The 18,313-nt window shown below is 40.3% G+C and overlaps 3 protein-coding genes across 4 annotated transcripts; 1 reads left to right on the forward strand and 2 right to left on the reverse strand.

Annotated features, from left to right (window-relative positions):
- Positions 1-1,777: 1,777 nt before the first annotated feature.
- On the reverse strand, positions 1,778-5,418 carry LOC144533492 (E3 ubiquitin-protein ligase rnf146-like). Its single transcript, XM_078274868.1, has 2 exons — positions 5,243-5,418; positions 1,778-4,627 (listed from the first exon to the last, which is right to left on the reverse strand). Exon 2 carries the CDS (start codon positions 4,624-4,626, stop codon positions 3,553-3,555), a length of 1,074 nt encoding a protein of 357 aa, XP_078130994.1. The 5' UTR covers position 4,627; positions 5,243-5,418; the 3' UTR covers positions 1,778-3,552.
- Positions 5,419-5,668: 250 nt separating this feature from the next.
- Positions 5,669-8,821, reverse strand: LOC144533251 (R-spondin-3-like). Of its 2 annotated transcripts, XM_078274496.1 has the most exons (5): positions 8,139-8,821; positions 7,285-7,476; positions 7,013-7,153; positions 6,755-6,901; positions 5,669-6,658 (listed from the first exon to the last, which is right to left on the reverse strand). In XM_078274496.1, the coding sequence occupies exons 1-5, from the start codon at positions 8,206-8,208 to the stop codon at positions 6,468-6,470; spliced, it is 741 nt and encodes a 246-aa protein (XP_078130622.1). In that variant the 5' UTR covers positions 8,209-8,821; the 3' UTR covers positions 5,669-6,467. The 2 variants fall into 2 exon arrangements, with proteins under 2 accessions (XP_078130622.1, XP_078130623.1); XM_078274497.1 differs by lacking the exon at positions 8,139-8,821 and having other exon boundaries at positions 7,013-7,076; positions 7,285-7,367.
- Positions 8,822-14,471: 5,650 nt separating this feature from the next.
- On the forward strand, positions 14,472-17,659 carry hddc2 (HD domain containing 2). Its single transcript, XM_078273974.1, has 6 exons — positions 14,472-14,582; positions 15,272-15,393; positions 15,676-15,778; positions 15,947-16,015; positions 16,143-16,281; positions 16,650-17,659. Exons 1-6 carry the CDS (start codon positions 14,508-14,510, stop codon positions 16,793-16,795), a joined length of 654 nt encoding a protein of 217 aa, XP_078130100.1. The 5' UTR covers positions 14,472-14,507; the 3' UTR covers positions 16,796-17,659.
- Positions 17,660-18,313: the final 654 nt, after the last annotated feature.

Raw genomic sequence — 18,313 nt, forward strand, 5'->3', positions numbered from 1 at the left:
TTAAACTTAAGTTGCTATATAGGCTAGTGTGCAAATTTAACTCATAAATCAACATATTTCCTCTTTTTGGACCAGTCCCATTAACTTATTTTTGGTGGCTGCTAATACCTAGTTTTCACTTAAGTATACAGTATCTCACAAAAGTGAGTACACCCCTCTCATTTTAGTAAATATTTCATTATATCTTTTAATGGGACAACACTGAAGAAATTATACTTTGCTACAATGTAAAGTATTAAGTGTACAGCTTGTATAACAGTGTAAATGTGCTGTCCCCTCAAAATAACTCAACACACAGCCATTAATGTCTAAACCGCTGGCAACAAAAGTAAGTACACCCCTATGTTAAATTCCCATAGAGGCAGGCAGATGTTTATTTTTAAAGGCCAGTTATTTCATGGATCCAGGATACTATGCATCCTGATAAAGTTCCCTTGGCCTTTGGAATTAAAATAGCCCCATCATCACATGCCCTTCACCATACCAGCTTGGCATGGTTTTATGTCGGTTAGCCTAGTAGCTGGTTTGATTTGCATTGAGAGATGATTTTATGGAAAGTACCCCATGCCAATCTCTAGGTATGGTGAAGGGTATGTGATGATGTGGGGCTATTTTAATTCCAAAGGCCAAGGGAACTTTATCAGGATGCATAGTATCCTGGATCCATGAAATAACTGGCCTTTAAAAATAAACATCTGCCTGCCTCTATGGGAATTTAACATAGGGGTGTACTCACTTTTGTTGCCAGCAGTTTAGACATTAATGGCTGTGTGTTGAGGGACATTGTAGCAAAGTGTAATTTTTTTAGTGTTGTCCCATTAAAAGATATAATGAAATATTTACTAAATGTGTACTCACTTTTGTGAGATACTGTATATATACTATACTATAAATATATATATATATATATATATATATATATATATATATATACATACACACACACATTAAACATTAAACTAAATGTCTGATTTCTCAAGACCAAGCCCCGCCATGAGGACAAGACATTAATAAATATGTAGCAATGACTGTTGTGACGTTTATGGAGGGAGCTAAGCTTATTTTAAAGGCTGCAGATGTAAATTATGTCCAAAAGTATATAAAAGCAGAAACACGCCTTTAGCCAGTCAACCTTTCACCATCCTTATCATTAAAGTTCCTCAGTTATATAGAAGCTCGAAAAAGACACTGGCTCATTAAGCAGTTTTTCTAATTCAAGTCACAGTCTGCACACACTGAGCCTGTGATTGTTGTTTTTTTTCAGTTGGCAAATGCTGCAGCTCAGCTGCATTGGTAGCAATGCTCTTGTTTCTTGTCTTATCTTCCCACAAACCTGAAACAAACATGTGCATTCAGAAGCCCATACTTCAGTCAGCAGACTCAGCACCAGTAAATGTGTAACAAATTATCCTGGTCCCACAGCCCCTATTGACAGTAGTATGAGACCAAAATCACAAAGCTATAAAAAAATAAAATAACCACAGTTTTATACAGGGAGACGATTGAGAAAAAATGTCATTGCTCTCATTGGCAGGTTTTTAACCACCCAGCCTGTCTGGAGCCTGTGAAAGGCTCTCAAACAACAGGTGGGTAAAGGGAAATGTGTGCAACAGCTCCATCATGTGTAATCTTAAAGCACACTGCATGTAGACTCAAACAGGAGGCAAGACACACATTGCAAACAGGCCGAGGGATCAGTGCCACTTTTGTTTCCAGTCTATCCCATATTTCTGTAATGTATTCCACTATTTATTACAAAGATAAATCATCCAACATATGATTTTAAATTGTAGATATTTAATAACTTGACAAACCACCACAGGTGCAACATCACACAGACAAGTTTGTTTTAGGTAAATCAGATGGTAAGACACCGACAGTGAAAAGTTGATAGTAATAGCAGCTGAGGCAAAATGGGAGTGCGAGGACAGATCGAGATGGTCCAAGTACGTGTCAGTGCTCTGATAGTAGCCCTATTAAGAGTACTATGACAAGAAATAGAAAACCAAATGTGTCTCTCTACATATATAGCCAAAACTTTCCAGTGGTTCTGCCAGTAGCTTTTCAGCACCCAACACTCACAACAACACAAACACACACCATTATTAAAACAAGACTTTCACGCAATAGAGGGAATACAGTCTCTCCGCCCCTCGTACGCTTAAAAATATGCACACACAAACACCAGTTAAAATATTATTAATTAGACTAGGTCATGGTGAAAACTTCTTAACTTTAAACAACCTAATCAGCAAGGTAGGAACAGAGGAGCAGTTTGAACCCTCTGTAACTGGTACATAAGCTGCTACATTTAAGCCTGATTTTTACACTGTCATTCTAAAAGAGAGGAGAAAAAAAAGCAGCCACGTTAACCATGAGCTCAAAAGATTAGAGAACAGAGAGGGTGTAGTTTAAGTTCAAAACGGGTTGTATTGCCATGTCACAAACTGATGTAAAGGCAGTGACAGATGTGAGTTTTTGTACACTGACGAAGATGTTGCCATAGTTCGTCACCCTTTTGTTTGGCCTGACAAGACTGTTAAGCTTCACTACATAACCTGTGGCTGAGAGTGACGCATAGCTACTATTGTATACAGTATATTGCTGGCTGAAACTAGCTTTTGGAGTCTTCAACAAAAGACCTTAAATTATGTGTTGAGGTCCCTTGAAATGGCTTTAACGTAACTGGGGTTGTAGAGGGTCGGTACATTTCCAGGTTTTTTCCCCAAGGGAAGTTAAGCTCGGGAATATTGAATACAAAATCCATACATTTTAAAAATGCAATACTAAGTAGTTTAGCATGTTTTGGTTGAACGTATGCCCATTTAATTAAATTGTAACCACGTACAGAACCTTTTATTTGCCAGCATCCCATTAAATAGGAATTCGGTGAAACCCTCTGCATGCACAGGGCATTCTCCCATCACACGTGCAGCCAACGCCACTGCCAGCACTACTGCACTGTACTGTACTGTCTGAGCAAAAGGACTACATGCTTTCGTGTAAGCTTTAAATTATATTACTGGAGTTCATTTCCATGTAAAGTTTTCAACTTAAATATTCCCAGAATTGTGCAACTCTAGTTGTAACTGTTTCAGCATTTCTGCATGAAACACAATATTGGGTGGAGGACATTAAAGATATGAATGAGTTCATCCCATGTGTTAAGTTATTATATGTTTACAGTGGAGAGAGCTGTCGATGGTGTTTTTTTTGCAAACTAACATCCAACTACACAGCAGTGAGCCATGTTACTGCAGCTACTGCTAGTTACCCTTGTAGACCTGCAGGTTTTGAAGAAACGGTTTCCGGATCCCACACAAAACTAAGATTACATTCCATTGGATGAGATCTTTGAAAAAAATACAAATACATGTTGTTATAAAAAATAAATCGTCGATGGGGCAATCACCCAGTGATACAAATAACACAAATGTATTTTTCATTTCATGGGACCTTTAAAGATGCATACTGGTTTTCAAACTTTTTTGCAGACCTGATACAAGTTCAAGCACTGTCATCTGTAGAACAGACCCCACTGTCCAGTCGCAGTCACACTTCTGTCACAGTGCACTGACCATCTGGACTACGTGAGCGGAGACTGAGTGCAGAGCTGGAGGGCCCGCCCCTTGGAGGCATCCTAGCCGGCTGGCTCTCTCTTAGCCTATGTCTTCTCTGTGGCATCGATTCTGCTCTCCCTCTCTCGCACTGCCTTTCCTCCTCACTCTCACTGCTGCCGGATGCATACTCATACGTCTGTATCTCTTCTTCTCCTTCCACGTCTTCACCCTCTGGCTGGCTGATTAGGAGCTGGGAGAAAGACTCCTCCACGCTTAAGGGGGAGGGAGGACGGGGGGTTGTAAGATGGCGTCCCAGGAGTGTTGGAGGTCTAACAGGGGGAAGAGATGCCATTATCCCAAAGAATGAAGACTGTGATTGGCCATCAGTGTCTGATCCATCAGCTGAGCTGACACGTTCTGTTGCAGCTGGGGTGACAACTGGTACAGCAGGAATGGGGGCAGGTTCAGGGTCTAACCTCAGTCCTGCGACACCCTTCTTGGGGATATCTACAACGTCCCGCTTTATCTTGCGTCTTCGGCCATGCTCATTGCGGCGATATTGCACCATGTTCTCCATGTCGGCCACATAAAGAAACCCTGCAATCAGCATCTCTGTGCTCTTCCTGCCCTTGGCGAAGGCCTCCTCCAGCTCACGGCTGGTCCTTTCATCATACTGCCACCAGCCGTTGCGCCCCTCATAGTACCACGCATAGTTTCCACGGGAACTGCCACGGGTCCCTCCACTCCGGCTCACCCCTGCAGCTGCTGCTTTCAGTTCTTCAGGCAAGAGGAGAACCGGCCGCTCCAGGAAGTCCTCTGGGACTTCTTGTCGGCAGAGAGCACAGCGCTTGCTCTGCCAGGAGGCACCTTTCACACACAGGAAACAGAAGACATGGAAGCATGGGAGTCGAACAGGGTGGACGCAGCTCTGCAGGCAGATGGCACACTCAGGGGTGGTGGTGGTGGGACTGAAAGGGTCTGTAGCACAAGTATCTCCTATTTCCTCTATCAGCTTGGAGGGAGCCAGGGCATTCACTGAACAGTCCACTTCTCCACAGCCTGCCATACTACAAAAAGAAACACAACACTATCACAACAGATCTTGCCTGGCACACTTGCATTATATTACACAACTGTAAATTACTTAAATTAATTTAAATAGGCATGCAATTTGGTGCAGTTCCCACTTGACATGCGCTGTTCTGTTGGTTTTGGGAACGCCCTCATACATACAAAGCACAAAGTTATGGTTTCTTCAAATATACATAATTGAAATAAAGTTTCCAAAGAATGCTAGTTTAGGTAGGCATCCCAAAATTTGCACAACTTCAGTACGAGTTATATCGAAGGCCTCGTTTCTGCTGTCTAACGGAGCAACTAACTTAACGTTGCGCTGCTAAGATGTGTACAGTCTATGGTGTTAGCGTTAGCCAACTCGCTCATTTGTTAGTTCATTACATTAAAAAAGCGTTTATTCCCAGCAGTGTCATTAGAGGCTCGTCTGTTCAATGTGCAAGTAACGCTAGAACTAATACTGTAGTTAATGTCAAGCTAACGTGTACCTAGCTAGCTAGCTAACGTTAACTTGACAGCTGCTATAGCATAACGTTGTGTAGTTAGCATGTTAGCTGTCAGCTTCCCGGCTACCGGTATTTAACTTCTCTGTTGGTTAATACACTCACCTGAACACGGGGATACCGTAGAAGCGACCTCAGCAGAAGCGCATGTGGAGAAATGTATAAAGCTGCATTTATTTTTGGGTTAAGTAGGTCAACAAGTAATGACTGCGTTATTGTTCGGCCACGCCCATCTGACTTCAGTGCTCCTGGCTGGATCGGCCTCACAACCGTCTAGACATGTTCAGTAGATCTACGTTAGTACAGCCGCGCACCGTGCGTAATGTGCGTACGGGTCTACGCATTTATGACGATATGAACATAATGAGCAGACGGAAAAAACAAGTAAGTTTCACTCATTTACAAAAGGACACACACTCAGACTGTATAAAAGTATATGGTCTATATCAATTTAATATATATTGCGTTGTCATGTTTGTATCGCTAGTTTTCGTAATTTTAAATATCCATACACACTATTAATAACAATCGTAATGCATGATTGTTTATTTGTTATATTTTTGTTTTTACATACAGTATATATTTATATATTTCTTTCATACAAATTTACATTTTTTGAAGCTTATGTTCAGGGGTATAGGCCTAAAGGTCTGTTATACAGGGAGGTTTTGACTTTATTGCATAATAATAAAAAGTGCCTTGTGTCATTTCTTTACTACATACTTTGCCTTCTTATGCTTATTGGTATATGGTAATAGTAAGAAAAGCACAGCTGTTACCCATAACATTAACAATGGCTCTGTTATGTTCTATTATATATACACAAGTGTCCCAGATAAGCCATGACAGTTTGAAAGTGAGCCAGCATGCACAATACCAGGACCCTGAAACCAAAGCAGTTAAATGGAATTCAGCCGTCATTAAGTGTCCTCAAAAGACACTAATCACAGTTGAGTTAGGCAATCACCAAGTCATTTTTAGCATGGTTGGCCACAAGTGGCATCAATCTAGCACAGGGCTGCTATTCATAGGAAATGTCTCCGATTCAGCTAAAGTCCAGATAAACCCAAGCGATGCAGAAAAGGTGTTGAATTTATAGGTACACAAGAATTTTATAAAAGATCATAATATCCATCCATCCATCCCTCCCTTATTTATTTATTTTTTTCTGTTGGATTGCATAAAAAACAGATGAATACATCTTAACAATTTACAATAGTTTTCAATTTACAATAGTTTAACCAGCAAATGTCAAAAGGTGCACGTTGAATATCTCTGCAATATCGACAAATATTCAATCTAATGGGCTCTCTTTTTAACTTATTACAACCTACTTGGACTCTTTGGTCTCATTTTGATGACACTTCCTGATTTCTGACACATGTGGGCAGGGGTCACCGTCATCACTTGGAGACCGCAGAAGTTGTCGGTTACGTGTCTCCTGTCCCCTCCTGTAGGCCCGCATGCTCCTTTTCTGAACACATGGACCCCAACCTGTCCATTCCCCAACCTCACAGTGCACTACGAGGAGACGGGTTGCAAGAGATGAAAACGTAAGACAGTGTATTTGACATCTTATCTATGAGGAAACAGTTGGTGAACATGCATTTCTCTCACCTTTGGGGATGCATTGCATAAGCCGCACATCAGGCTTAAATCCCGTCGGGCAGGTGAGATGGCACTGACCGTGGAGAAAGTACAGGTCTGCTCTACACCTCACACACATGTTCCTCCTCACACACACCTCACAGCCTGTAGAACACACTGAGACAGAGGGCCACAAACATAAGTCCCTGACATCATGGACTCCATTGCATGCACTAAAACACACGCATGCTGTACACAGCCTTCAGTACATGCTGGACAGTGCCTCACCTGTGCATTCTCGCAGTACTGTGTTTGCCGTCAGTCCATATGGACAGCTGTTTGCACATTTGCCCTGGAACAGGAAGTGACCCGGGTGACAATGTGTGCAGAAATTTTCACTGAAACAAGAAGCGCAGTCCACCTTGCACCCTGCAGGCCAATGGACATTAACTTAGCCACACTGTGGTACCTCTTATTCTCGCAACATGGACTTTAATCAGTTTGCAGTGTACACAGTGGGCATTTCATTCCGTCACTCACATGTGCCTATTGGTACTTACTGGTGCAGGTGCTAATGTGTGGAGAGCGCATGCCATAGTGACCCCGGGGACAGGAGGACAGACAGGCGCCCCTCTGTCGCATCCCGTCCAGCTCCAAGTGGAAGAACAGGCGAGGGATGCAGGAGAGACAGCCATTCAGAGCAGAGCATGTCGCACAACCTGCTGGACAGAGTCTGCTAACAGAGGAGCTACCTGTGGATAAAGGGATACGAGATGTGTGTGTGTAGGGGAAGCCCGATTGTGTTCCACTACAAAAACACAAAGTGAGTTTTACATTCTTTCTGTGCTTGTGCAAATGAAATAGAATAAAATACAAAGTACTCTCTGCTCCATTTACAGTATGAAACTTCACAGGCAACTTGGTTTTATTAGAGCAGGACCAATACACGGAGCCAAGCTTTTAAATTCATAGTGTGCAAGTGGGTTAAATAGAGATGTTCTGATAGCGATACTGGTATACCACCTAGAGTTTAACCTGAGCCAGACCGACAACAAAGATAGAAATAATATCACATCCATACAGGGATAGTAGTATACAGTTGTTAAAACACGATAAAATATATGACACACTGGTATCGGATCAGTACTCGGTATCGGCCGATACGCAAGTTCAGGTATCGGAATCGGTATCGGGAAGCAAATAATGGTATCGGGCCATCTCTAGGTTTAAACCAATGGAAATCTATGACAGTGTTCCCTGAAAGCTGAAAGAACACATGTATTGTCTCCATATGTAGTGTCTGTCTACTGTTTACTATCTCCCACTGGAAAAAGATAAGGACGATTTCACAGGAGCCATGTCTAGCAACAGTATTAAGAGAGGTGGGGATGACAAGTTATGCAGGCGTACTTACGTCTTGTGTTTTCTAGGCCTTTTGTAAGATTCATGAAGTGCAGAATCCAAATTAGCAATGGTATCCACATTGTCCTTCACCTTCAGTACGACATTGATCCAGTCAGTGAAGACGCCTTGCATCACTTCCCAAATCCCATGATTTATAATTTTAAAAAAAACGTAAAAAAAAATATCCGATACAATTCATTCAAACGGACCAACGTAGAGACTCCAGTCTGGGTGAGAGAGCGGTCGAGTGCAGTTCGGCTTAATGTTTTCATGAAGAAAAATCCCATGTGCATTCCATGAGATCACTCAAGCCGGCTGAATGCCATGAAGAATGCAAACAGAAGAGAAACCATCATAGAATAGTCGCAACCCAGATTTAAGTTTGGGTAAGCTGCTGTGGGCTTGTCTCTGCTGTTTCCCCCCACACTCCCAATCTCCTCTCCTGTGTTACCCGTCCTTCACGACCCTCCTACTGAGCCATTATCACATCAAACGGTGTAATAATAACTTTAAGTTATTGGGGACCTTCATCCTCATTCGTTTACTCAAAATTTACACTAAAGCTTACAATTCGGTGTCTTTTCAAGTCCCCTTCCACTAAAAAATGTGTTCTGCTTATCATTACTTCTGATTTTTGACATTCACTTTGCAGAGTTTGACACCAAAATGCTGTTTTCAGATTCAGCTGCGGAAGGAGGAAAGTTTATCTGTGCTCACTTTAAATCTAAGATAAGACGTGTACATGTACAAGCACCACTTTGTGACATCACAACTGGAAGCCAACAGTGATCCAATAAGAAGCAACTTACACAAGTGTGATGTAGAAACTTGAGTGCACATACTGATACTTGACTTTTCAAAGAAGTAGTTGTGTCCAGTAGTTAATTTTTTAGAACAATTTGTTTTATTGAGGAAGAAAAATATGTATTTTTAACAATGTAAATGATTTTTCTCTTGAAGAAGTCCAGTGACATTTCGACCAATAAAACATTTGACAGATATATCATCATTTGAGCCGATTGATACAATTTGTATCAAATGACTTTTCTGTGCCATACACAATGTACCAAAGCATTACTGCTTTCGATCTTGCACCAGGGTGGAGCTTGTTTAGAGGCGAGTGTAACAAAACACGTACACAAACCTCTCTTATACTCTCATCTTTAAATTATACACTATCTGCTCAGCCGAATAGCAATTACAGGAAGTCTGTGACCATGACAACAAAATATCTCCTCTTTTGGTCCATTTAAAACAAAGCATTAATACGTTTTTTAAGCGTGTCATCACAAGATCAACACCAGCTTTTCAAAGTCACATTTATGGAATAGACAAAAGAAAAAAGCATCCACCGCAGAAAAGCTGCAGTTGCCATGTGCCCACGCTTTTTAGACGTAGTTCCATGATTGGGCACTTCATGTTCTCCATGAAGGCTGGATTCTGGGAATGAAAACCACAGATACAGTATATTGGCTACCTTCCAATGAGAAATAAAAATTAGAGAGCTGGAGGTGTCAGAGAGGATCTGCGATTCCCACAAAAACGCTGGAAGGCGATAAAAGCTGTAAACTCCAGAGGATTTGTTGTTTGGCGTCCCAGTGTGTATTATCGCCTGTTTTGGGAACTCTGTGGTTCTCAAAACAGATTTGAACTCTCCAGTTTTCCCTTTCCTGGAATTGGTTCCCCTCTGCAATTTGTGATTATTTGCTTCATCACACAATCCTTTCAGAGCCTGTCAAATCTTATAGAAACAAAATTTGGGTATGTTGCTTTTGCTTATTTCAAAATTGTTTTGTCATATTGTTGTTAGACTAAAATAATTGTATGCATCCTCGGGGCAAAGACATAAACAGACGTAGTGAGACACTTGAAACCATATGCTCCTTATTAAGAAAGGAACAGCAAGTTATTATAATAACATCTGTGCCAAAATGGACTGCCGTGCTTTCTTGGGATTGTCTGGAAAAATCTTAAAAGAGGAATCAGCAGGAGCTTTGCAGTGGGGATTTACACTGCAGATGATTTATCTGAGAGCTCCGGAGCTAAAGGTTACACACTGCCAAACAGAGGAGCTGGACAGTTCTACGCTGTCTGGCTTAAATTGTCAACAGGTGCTTAAACACAAAAGACACAGGCGAACAGGCGAGGCCCGACTACTTCTTTATTTTGATAGAGGAAAGAAAAGTGTTTCTCAAATCCCTCAAGTACAAGAGCAAACCTAGGGAGGACGATATAATAACACCTCAGAGGATCCTCTGCATGTGCAGCCAGCTGCTACAGAGAAACATTAACAACATTAATGTGCATTCAGTAGAAAATGTATGCAAATGTTGGAGGGCTCTGTCATGAGAATATAAGAACCAAGAAGAGAACAGCAGGTCAGGTGCCAGGGGTTTAAAGGTCGGAAGGGTGGGGCTCCACAAGCTGACTGGGAACATAAACATGACAAGGCTACGCTCACAGGGGTGCGAGATCAGATTCTTAAAGGTCCCATGACATGGTGCTCTTTGGATGCTTTCATAAAGACCTTAGTAAGTATAGTCCCCTAATACTGTATCTGAAGAAGAATCTGAAGGGGAGGGGGGCAAGGTGGAGGGTGGGGGTGTGGCCTTGACCAACTGGCACTGCAACATGCTTGTTTGAAAGCCATGATGCCTCTCTCTCATGGGTGGGCCAAATTCTCTGGGTGGGCAAAGCAGAGAAAGGGGAGGTAACCTCCCTCCTTATGACCTCATAAGGAGCAGATTCCAGATCGGCCCATCTGAGCTTTCATTTTCTCAAAGGCAGAGCAGGATACCCAGGGCTCGGTTTACACCTATCGCCATTTCTAGCCACTGGGGGACCATAGGCAGGCTGGGGGAACTCACATTAATGTTAGAAAACCTCATGAAGTGAAATTTTCCTGCCATGGGACCTTCAAAGAAAAGGGGGGAGGGGAAGCAAATATGATAAAGTTGGAGGACAGCAAGCAAAGGAGCGAAAGAGCCAGGTGAATAATAGTGACAAATTTACACAAATGCATGCACTGAAGAGCATTTGTGTATTAAAAATCCCTTGATCTACCGTTTTTATACTGGCCAAGACACTATAAAAAAGATAAATCTTGAACTAAGACTGGTGCTTAAACAGTCCACTGTAGTGCAAACCGAAAACATTTTTTAGGTCACCACCTGCAATCAAGGCTCTGCTTGAGCAGAAAATGCACAGTTATATAGTTTTCAATAAAAACGTAACAGATACCGTACAATCGAGCAATTTAACCTTCTAACTTTGACCTGTGAGGGACCCTGCAGTGATAAGGTATGAGCAGGATAGCATCTCAGCACGTGGATAATCTATGTAGCGTGAAGAAGTGAGGAATTTGGGAGGAGGCTGAGCCCCACGCTCAGCGAAGAAGCTGTGAAGCATGCAGCTTGAAACACTGACCATGACGGATGATAGGAGAGCGAGACGGGGCCCGAAGCGTCTGGAAGCACTAGCGTGCTCTGAGCTGTCCACAAGTTTGAGATCAAAGCTTAATACACTATGCTATTGCTTGTACATTATGCCTTTATTATATGATTTGAACACGTTCTAATGTGACGGTTGACCTAAAGGCCGCAGCAGTCATGATATGAATAATATGAGCAAGCTGTTGTGTTTAGCATGGTAAGTTTTGGGACTAAAAGGTCGACAATATGAGCTATTACAAGATTCACAAGACTTTAATAAAAAAGACATAAAACCCTTATGACAGGAAAACAGAAACACAAGGGATAGAATAAAAAACACAGAAAGGAAGTTCCTGAAGAAAACAAAATTATATATATATATATATATATTTAAAAAAAAAGAAAAAAAAAAAAGAAAGAAGTGTTGCTGCTGTCATTCATGATAATGTTAAAAAAATGACGATGTCGCACTTCTGTCTTCACCCCCTTGCTTTTTTCAGCATTTTCTATAAAGAAAGAAAAAAAACCTCTGTAAGTCGGTCTCCTCTTCAGGATGGAGACATCAAATAGTGTTTGAAAGAAATAGTAAAAATTAGTAAAAATCACTACTACATCTCATCAATAATATCAACACCAATTCTAGATATTATATAAATACAATTTTTTTAAATGCATGTTTCAGTCCTCTAATGTTTGTTTAAATTGTATTACATTCAAACCCAACTCAAATGCACTCAACATTAAATAATTTTGTTTTGAAATAGAAATGGGTGACATGAGAAAAGGTTTAATTTGAGATCCTGATTATGTTGTGCACCTCTACAAGACATAGGGCTGGGTATCATTTAAAAAATGACAATACCAGGATCCTTAAAGTGATACCGATACCAACAGAGTACTACATTTGAAATAACCCTTCAGCATTTTATGCTTTTTTTTTTTTAAACCAGGCGCCACTGCTGTGGTAGTGGGACAATCACATGTCGCATTAAATTGAAGAATGTGTGTGATGATTGGCTGAGAGCAAAACAATACAAATAGTCTCTTTTTTTTTCTAAGGCTGGCTACAAAAAGGATCGAATGCAGGAATCGTTTGACTGGAGAAGTTACAATACTACTAGGGTTATTTCAGTGGATGCCTTCAAAAAAGGTATTGAATACAGATACCCAGTCCTTCCAGACAGCATGCTGTTTACGGATTTAACTGATGCCAACACTTTCTATGTGTTTTTAGCAGTTTTACAGGCTTATTTGATTAACCTTTCTGGTGCACCTGCCTCTAAACAAACATCTATTCAGACTCAGAGCAGGTCTAAGAAAGCTGCCAATTTCTGCAGCCTTTAATAGAGATTTTGATGGTTTGTATCTAAATTGACCTAAAAAGGATATTGGCAACAAAGGATCTTTGATAATCGAAAAATAATTAAAGAATATCTAAGAAAATCTCTGACCAAACGACACACACACACACACGATGTTAGAGTCGTGAGCAGTTAACAGTTCTGTGCCTTGCTCAAGGGCCCAGGAGGTGAACTGGCACCTCCCCAGCTACCAGTCCACACTCTACGCTAAAGCTGCCCCAAAACTAAACTCAACTAAAAACACTAGACATCATTTGTAAAAGAAAAATAGTATGTGGGCTGCTACTGGTGCCTATTTATAGTCATTAAGATGTTCATTTCCAGAAAATTTGACATTTCTTAATTGTCTTTTATGTAGACCATGACAATAAACATACTGATTCAAGATCCCAGCTTTGTATATTGGTTCAATTTCACATTACAAACTGGGCTATCAGAAAATCTTGTGGACTGAAACAAACTCTATAAAATACGGCTTCCCCAGTTTTCCATCAACATGACATCTTTGTCTCATGCACCTTTCATTATTATTTTACATTTTATAAACCAAACAATCAAGTTAATCGATCGATATTAATTGTTGCAGCTCTAACCTGAGTTTATTCAAACCTGCAATAGACATAGCCTAAATAAGGCGCAGTTTGCAGTTTTTTAGTAATTTAAGTGTGTTTATGCGTGGCCATTTGAGACAATTGAGCAGTTTAGTGTTGAATTGCATCTGAGAGAACTGTTAATACAAGTAAGACACATATGTAACTTAGCTTAGCACAATCCCTTTGACCTAACCTTGGAGACTGCTCTGAGATGTTGAGCTCGGATCGTTGCAGATTTCTCTTCAAAAGCTTTGGCCTTCGCCTCCTCAGCCAGGCTGCTTAAAAACACCAGCGTTAGGAGTTCGATCTGAAGAAATGGTAAGAAATTAGCTCTTTTGTTTATATAATCAGCTCATATGTCAGTTATGTTATTTAGCGTTAGCCGAAAACAAAGCGAAAAGTCAGAACATTAGGAACGTTAGTTCGTCACTCGGGACCTAATTTCAGGACTAAATATACAATTAATATCTAACGTTACTTACCATTGCCTCTGACGTCGGCCTCATATTTATGTTACTCTTCGTTTTCGTTTTAATTATAGATTTCAATTTGGTCGCCTTCTTCAACATTTTGGCAAATGTTCAGTGAAAAGCTGAACTTCACGCCGACAAAAAGTTTGTTTACGTCTTCCAATCTCCCGCTTCTCATACTTCCGGTAAAACCTCTTCTTCGTGCCATTTTCATCGTCGATTTTTTTTTTTTTTTTTTTTCCGTTACTGCCATCTACAGTTTTTAAGTAACACATTTAAAATGTGTTCAATGCATCGAGGTTCAAAGCAAGGACAATTCTTTTCTATTCTTTATATTTCCGGAAATAAAAAAGCACTAACCAGGCAGAGGTTTGAAGTGTAGCAATCAATGACTGTACCGTACAGTCTACGGTAATGTCTTTTCACTTCGGCTCGCTGTGTTGTTTATGCTTCCATCTAGCGGATGCGATGGGCAACTACCTCAGCAAAACACCGTCTTTCTGTATCCGGGTCAGCGGACAGTAATGGCGGCCACCATTGAGACAGCAGTCGGCATGAGCAATATGCTACAATTCATGAAACTTATCGGACAGCTCAAAGTAAGACTTCTCCCCAAACTACGGCTTTTTTCTGCTGATTTGGTCCCAGGCCAAAAAACAGAACAACACATTATCTGAAGTGTATTAAGGCTCAATCTGTAGGTGGTGCTGCTGATGTTGATACAGGGAGGCATTGCTTTTTACGCGCGCACACACACACACACACACACACACACACACACACACACACACACACACTATAAAAAAGCACCTTGTTACTGCAGCGTCAAAACAGGTGGAAACCGACTGCTGTAATGTAAAGGAGTAAGATTAGGAATACCTATTTAATCCCAAAAAAAAAAATCGTATTTGTGTCCTTATATGGTCAAAGCAATGAAATCATTGTCAGTGGTTTCACACATGGTAACAATTTCAAATTTCATGTTTATCTGACAAACAGTGCAGAACCTAAAGAAATTCAGTTTACCCTCATAAAAGACTAAGGAAACAAGGAAATATTCACTTCCCCAAAGCCACAGCCAGTGAATGTTTGGTTAAAAATGTCTTTCATTATAAAACGTGCAGTCAAACAAAAAATGTCAATTTAGTGCAGTGAAGTTCAGTATCTGCAAACACAAACTGTCTCACTAAGCTGGTGAAAAAAGTCACGAGGCATATATTTGAGTTTTTTCCTCTCCCTCTTCTGTGCCACTGACTGAATTGTGCCTTGTGGTTGGCGTTACCTGCAGAGGGTCCCACGGACGGGCTGGGTGTACAGGAACGTGAAGAAACCAGAGAGTGTATCAGACCACATGTACCGCATGGCCATGATGTCTCTGACCATCACAGACCCCACAGTGGACAAGAACAGGTACTTCATTCACACAGCTTGCACCCACACATGGAAGAAACTTTCCGAGATTAAAAAGAGAAATATCTACTGACACACAGCAACTTATCCGCTGTTCTTTCAATTTCAGCCTTCTCCCAAACTAATGAAATGAATGGAGCTATTTAATGGCATTCAAAAAGCATAACATTTTCATGTTGCTTATGCAGCATAGTCTAAATATTTTGTTGCAAAATGGTTAACAAAATACTGAAATACTAACTTCATCACACTCATACATTTTTTTTCCCTTACTGTCTTTAGATGTATAAAGCTGGCTCTGGTTCACGACATGGCAGAGTGCATTGTGGGAGATATCGCTCCATCAGACAACATCAGTAAAACAGAGAAACACAAGCGAGAAGAGGCAAGTGACCAGTTACATCTAAACACAATACACTGTTTTCTCTAATTAAATTATGGTGGTTTATACAATATACTGTGTGTATGTATGTATATATATATATATATATATATATATATATATATATATATATATATATATAAAATCATTTCTCCTCATCGCCACTCTCAGGAGGCGATGAAGCATCTATCCGCTCTTCTGCCGGAGGGACTCAAAAAGGAGATTTATGGACTGTGGGAGGTACGCCTCTGGTGTGTTTGTAGCTTATGAATGATACTTGAATGTATCTAATAGCATACTTTCATGTCCCTTGTAATAAGATGTATACCAGAATGTCTTTGTGGAATCGCATTTGTTTTATCTGCAGGAATATGAAACCCAGAGCAGCCCAGAGGCCAGGTTGGTGAAAGAGTTCGACCTCCTGGAGATGATCCTGCAGGCTCATGAGTATGAGGAGCTAGAGGAAACGCCGGGAAGACTGCAGGAGTTCTTTGACTCCACCAACGGTAAGTCTTCATATCTGTTTCTCTCTTCTTCACTAGAACTCATCACTTAAATTGCTCACATTGTAGCACAGGGACTTATTTTCTTTTTTTTTGTTATTTATTCAATGTATACATGTGCAACTAAGCAGTTTTGTTATTATTACAGTATATATTTGATATCAGTTGTTTGATTTGTAAAACAGTCAATAATCCATAGTGGTGGTTCGCATTCAAAACGAAAAAGCCCTTTGACCATAGATCAGTTTGCAAACAATATGGTTTGATTAAATGGTTTTCATGTTGACGTGTTGTGCAGAGGGTAACGTAAATGTATGTTTAACTCATTATGAAGTAAGTTTCCTTTACTTGCGTTGTTTATCATCTCTCAGGTCGATTCCACCACCCAGACGTGCTCCAGCTGCTCAGCTCTTTAAATGAAGAGAGAGGTTGTAAATTGACTAAAACGGATGAAACAAAGAATTCTGGCAACTCGCAGACGACTGGTGCGTCACCTTCACAGCCACATAAGACTTGACTGTAACACACACACACACACACACCTCCTTAGTGGAGGGACTGCAACACAATGTGTGTATGAGGATGCGCAAACACTACACAGGAAAACAACCCAGTGGAAAACCATCTTCTGCATCTCCTCTCATTTTTTAGCCATTTGCTGCAGCACAACTGTGAACTGTGATGGCACATGGATATTTCTATGTGCATGCAGCTGTTTTGGCCCATTAAGTTGAATCCATACTGTCCTGGAAAGTACAGTACCACTATCTATAATAAATACATTCTGACGACTATTTGTGCAAATACTGCCAGATAATATGCAAATACGTCAAAATGCAATGAAATGTATGTGGGTTAAAAAGTATTAAACCCTATAGAAATTCCCAGATAATGTCACATTATCACATTAGTTGCACTGAATGTGACTTATGGTTAGTTACTTTATAAACTCTGCTTATTTGAACTGCTAATGTAGAGAGAAATCATTTAACTAGGCCCACATCGTATTTCCTTTACCAGGCTTTATTGTGTGTTTTCAATCTATTGACCGATACATTTTATTACATTTTGACATGTCATTATACACACACACAATCTGGCAGATATTACATAATAGGGTTGTGTGTGTAACAATGGTGCTTAACCATCAGCAGAAAAGTGTCAATGCATTTTCTGATGCAGTCTAACTGTACAGTACACAGAATATGTTTGTAATAACAGCATACGCAGGAAGTCAGTGAGAAAACAGTGGTCAGATGTGGATGTTATTGGAGTCAGTATGTTGCATAGAACTTCAGTTGCACAGGTTCAGTCACAGTTCTTAGTGTTATTGTATTGTATATTATTATTGTATATCAGCCATAAAAACAGCTCTTTGTAATGGTGTGTAATTGTATGAATACAGATGCATATGTTATACACAGTTATTTTATTTGAATGTCACAGCTTGGGAGTTTTAGTAGAAACCTTTGTTAAAGTCTTAACTGCTGAGTTCAGTTTGATTTCAACCCAACACATTGTACAAATGTAAAACATACTGTAATTAATTTTCCAATGACATAACATGCATGACCTCAGTTATTTGGGAAAAGATCAGACCTGACAACATTTTCTTGCTACACAAGATCTTTCAGTACTTGAATGTTGACATGAAATTTTATTAAAATATATTCATGGGCAGACTGCATAACACATGAAATGATCCGGGGCGTCTTCTCAAACCACAGCAAAGGAAATCAAATCTTAAAAACACATGAAAGACAATACGAGAAACACATCATATATTGAAAACAGAACGTCACTTTGATGGCAAAGTTATGTGGTGGCCATAGAGGTCGTACTTGAAAAGATTAAAAGAAATAAAGGGATTTTACACAAAAATTAAGAGTTTTTTTTATGTTTTGTGGCACCAACCTTTTCATAACATACGCAGGAAAAATGTGTTGTGTCTTTCAGCATTAAACAGGTTAGTTCTGCACCAGGAGAGCTAAAAAAAGAAAGGAATCACATCCCTGTTTGTGAAGCCAAAGCAAGC

Source organism: Sander vitreus, chromosome 18, assembly GCF_031162955.1.
Source record: "Sander vitreus isolate 19-12246 chromosome 18, sanVit1, whole genome shotgun sequence".
Classification (NCBI taxonomy): domain Eukaryota; kingdom Metazoa; phylum Chordata; class Actinopteri; order Perciformes; family Percidae; genus Sander; species Sander vitreus.

What these genes read in the sequence shown, in the direction of transcription:
- LOC144533492 (XM_078274868.1), bottom strand. Translation starts at nt 4,626, where the DNA reads ATGGCAGGCTGTGGAGAAGTGGACTGTTCAGTGAATGCCCTGGCTCCC.
- LOC144533251 (XM_078274496.1), bottom strand. Translation starts at nt 8,208, where the DNA reads ATGTGGATACCATTGCTAATTTGGATTCTGCACTTCATGAATCTTACA. An exon ending in AGTACTGCGAGAATGCACAG is followed by an intron (nt 6,902 to 7,012) that starts GTGAGGCACTGT and finishes CCTCTGTCTCAG; the next exon opens with TGTGTTCTACAGGCTGTGAG. An exon ending in TATGCAATGCATCCCCAAAG is followed by an intron (nt 6,659 to 6,754) that starts GTGAGAGAAATG and finishes GTCTCCTCGTAG; the next exon opens with TGCACTGTGAGGTTGGGGAA.
- hddc2 (XM_078273974.1), top strand. Translation starts at nt 14,508, where the DNA reads ATGGCGGCCACCATTGAGACAGCAGTCGGCATGAGCAATATGCTACAA. An exon ending in AGATTTATGGACTGTGGGAG is followed by an intron (nt 16,016 to 16,142) that starts GTACGCCTCTGG and finishes TTTTATCTGCAG; the next exon opens with GAATATGAAACCCAGAGCAG. An exon ending in GTTCTTTGACTCCACCAACG is followed by an intron (nt 16,282 to 16,649) that starts GTAAGTCTTCAT and finishes ATCATCTCTCAG; the next exon opens with GTCGATTCCACCACCCAGAC.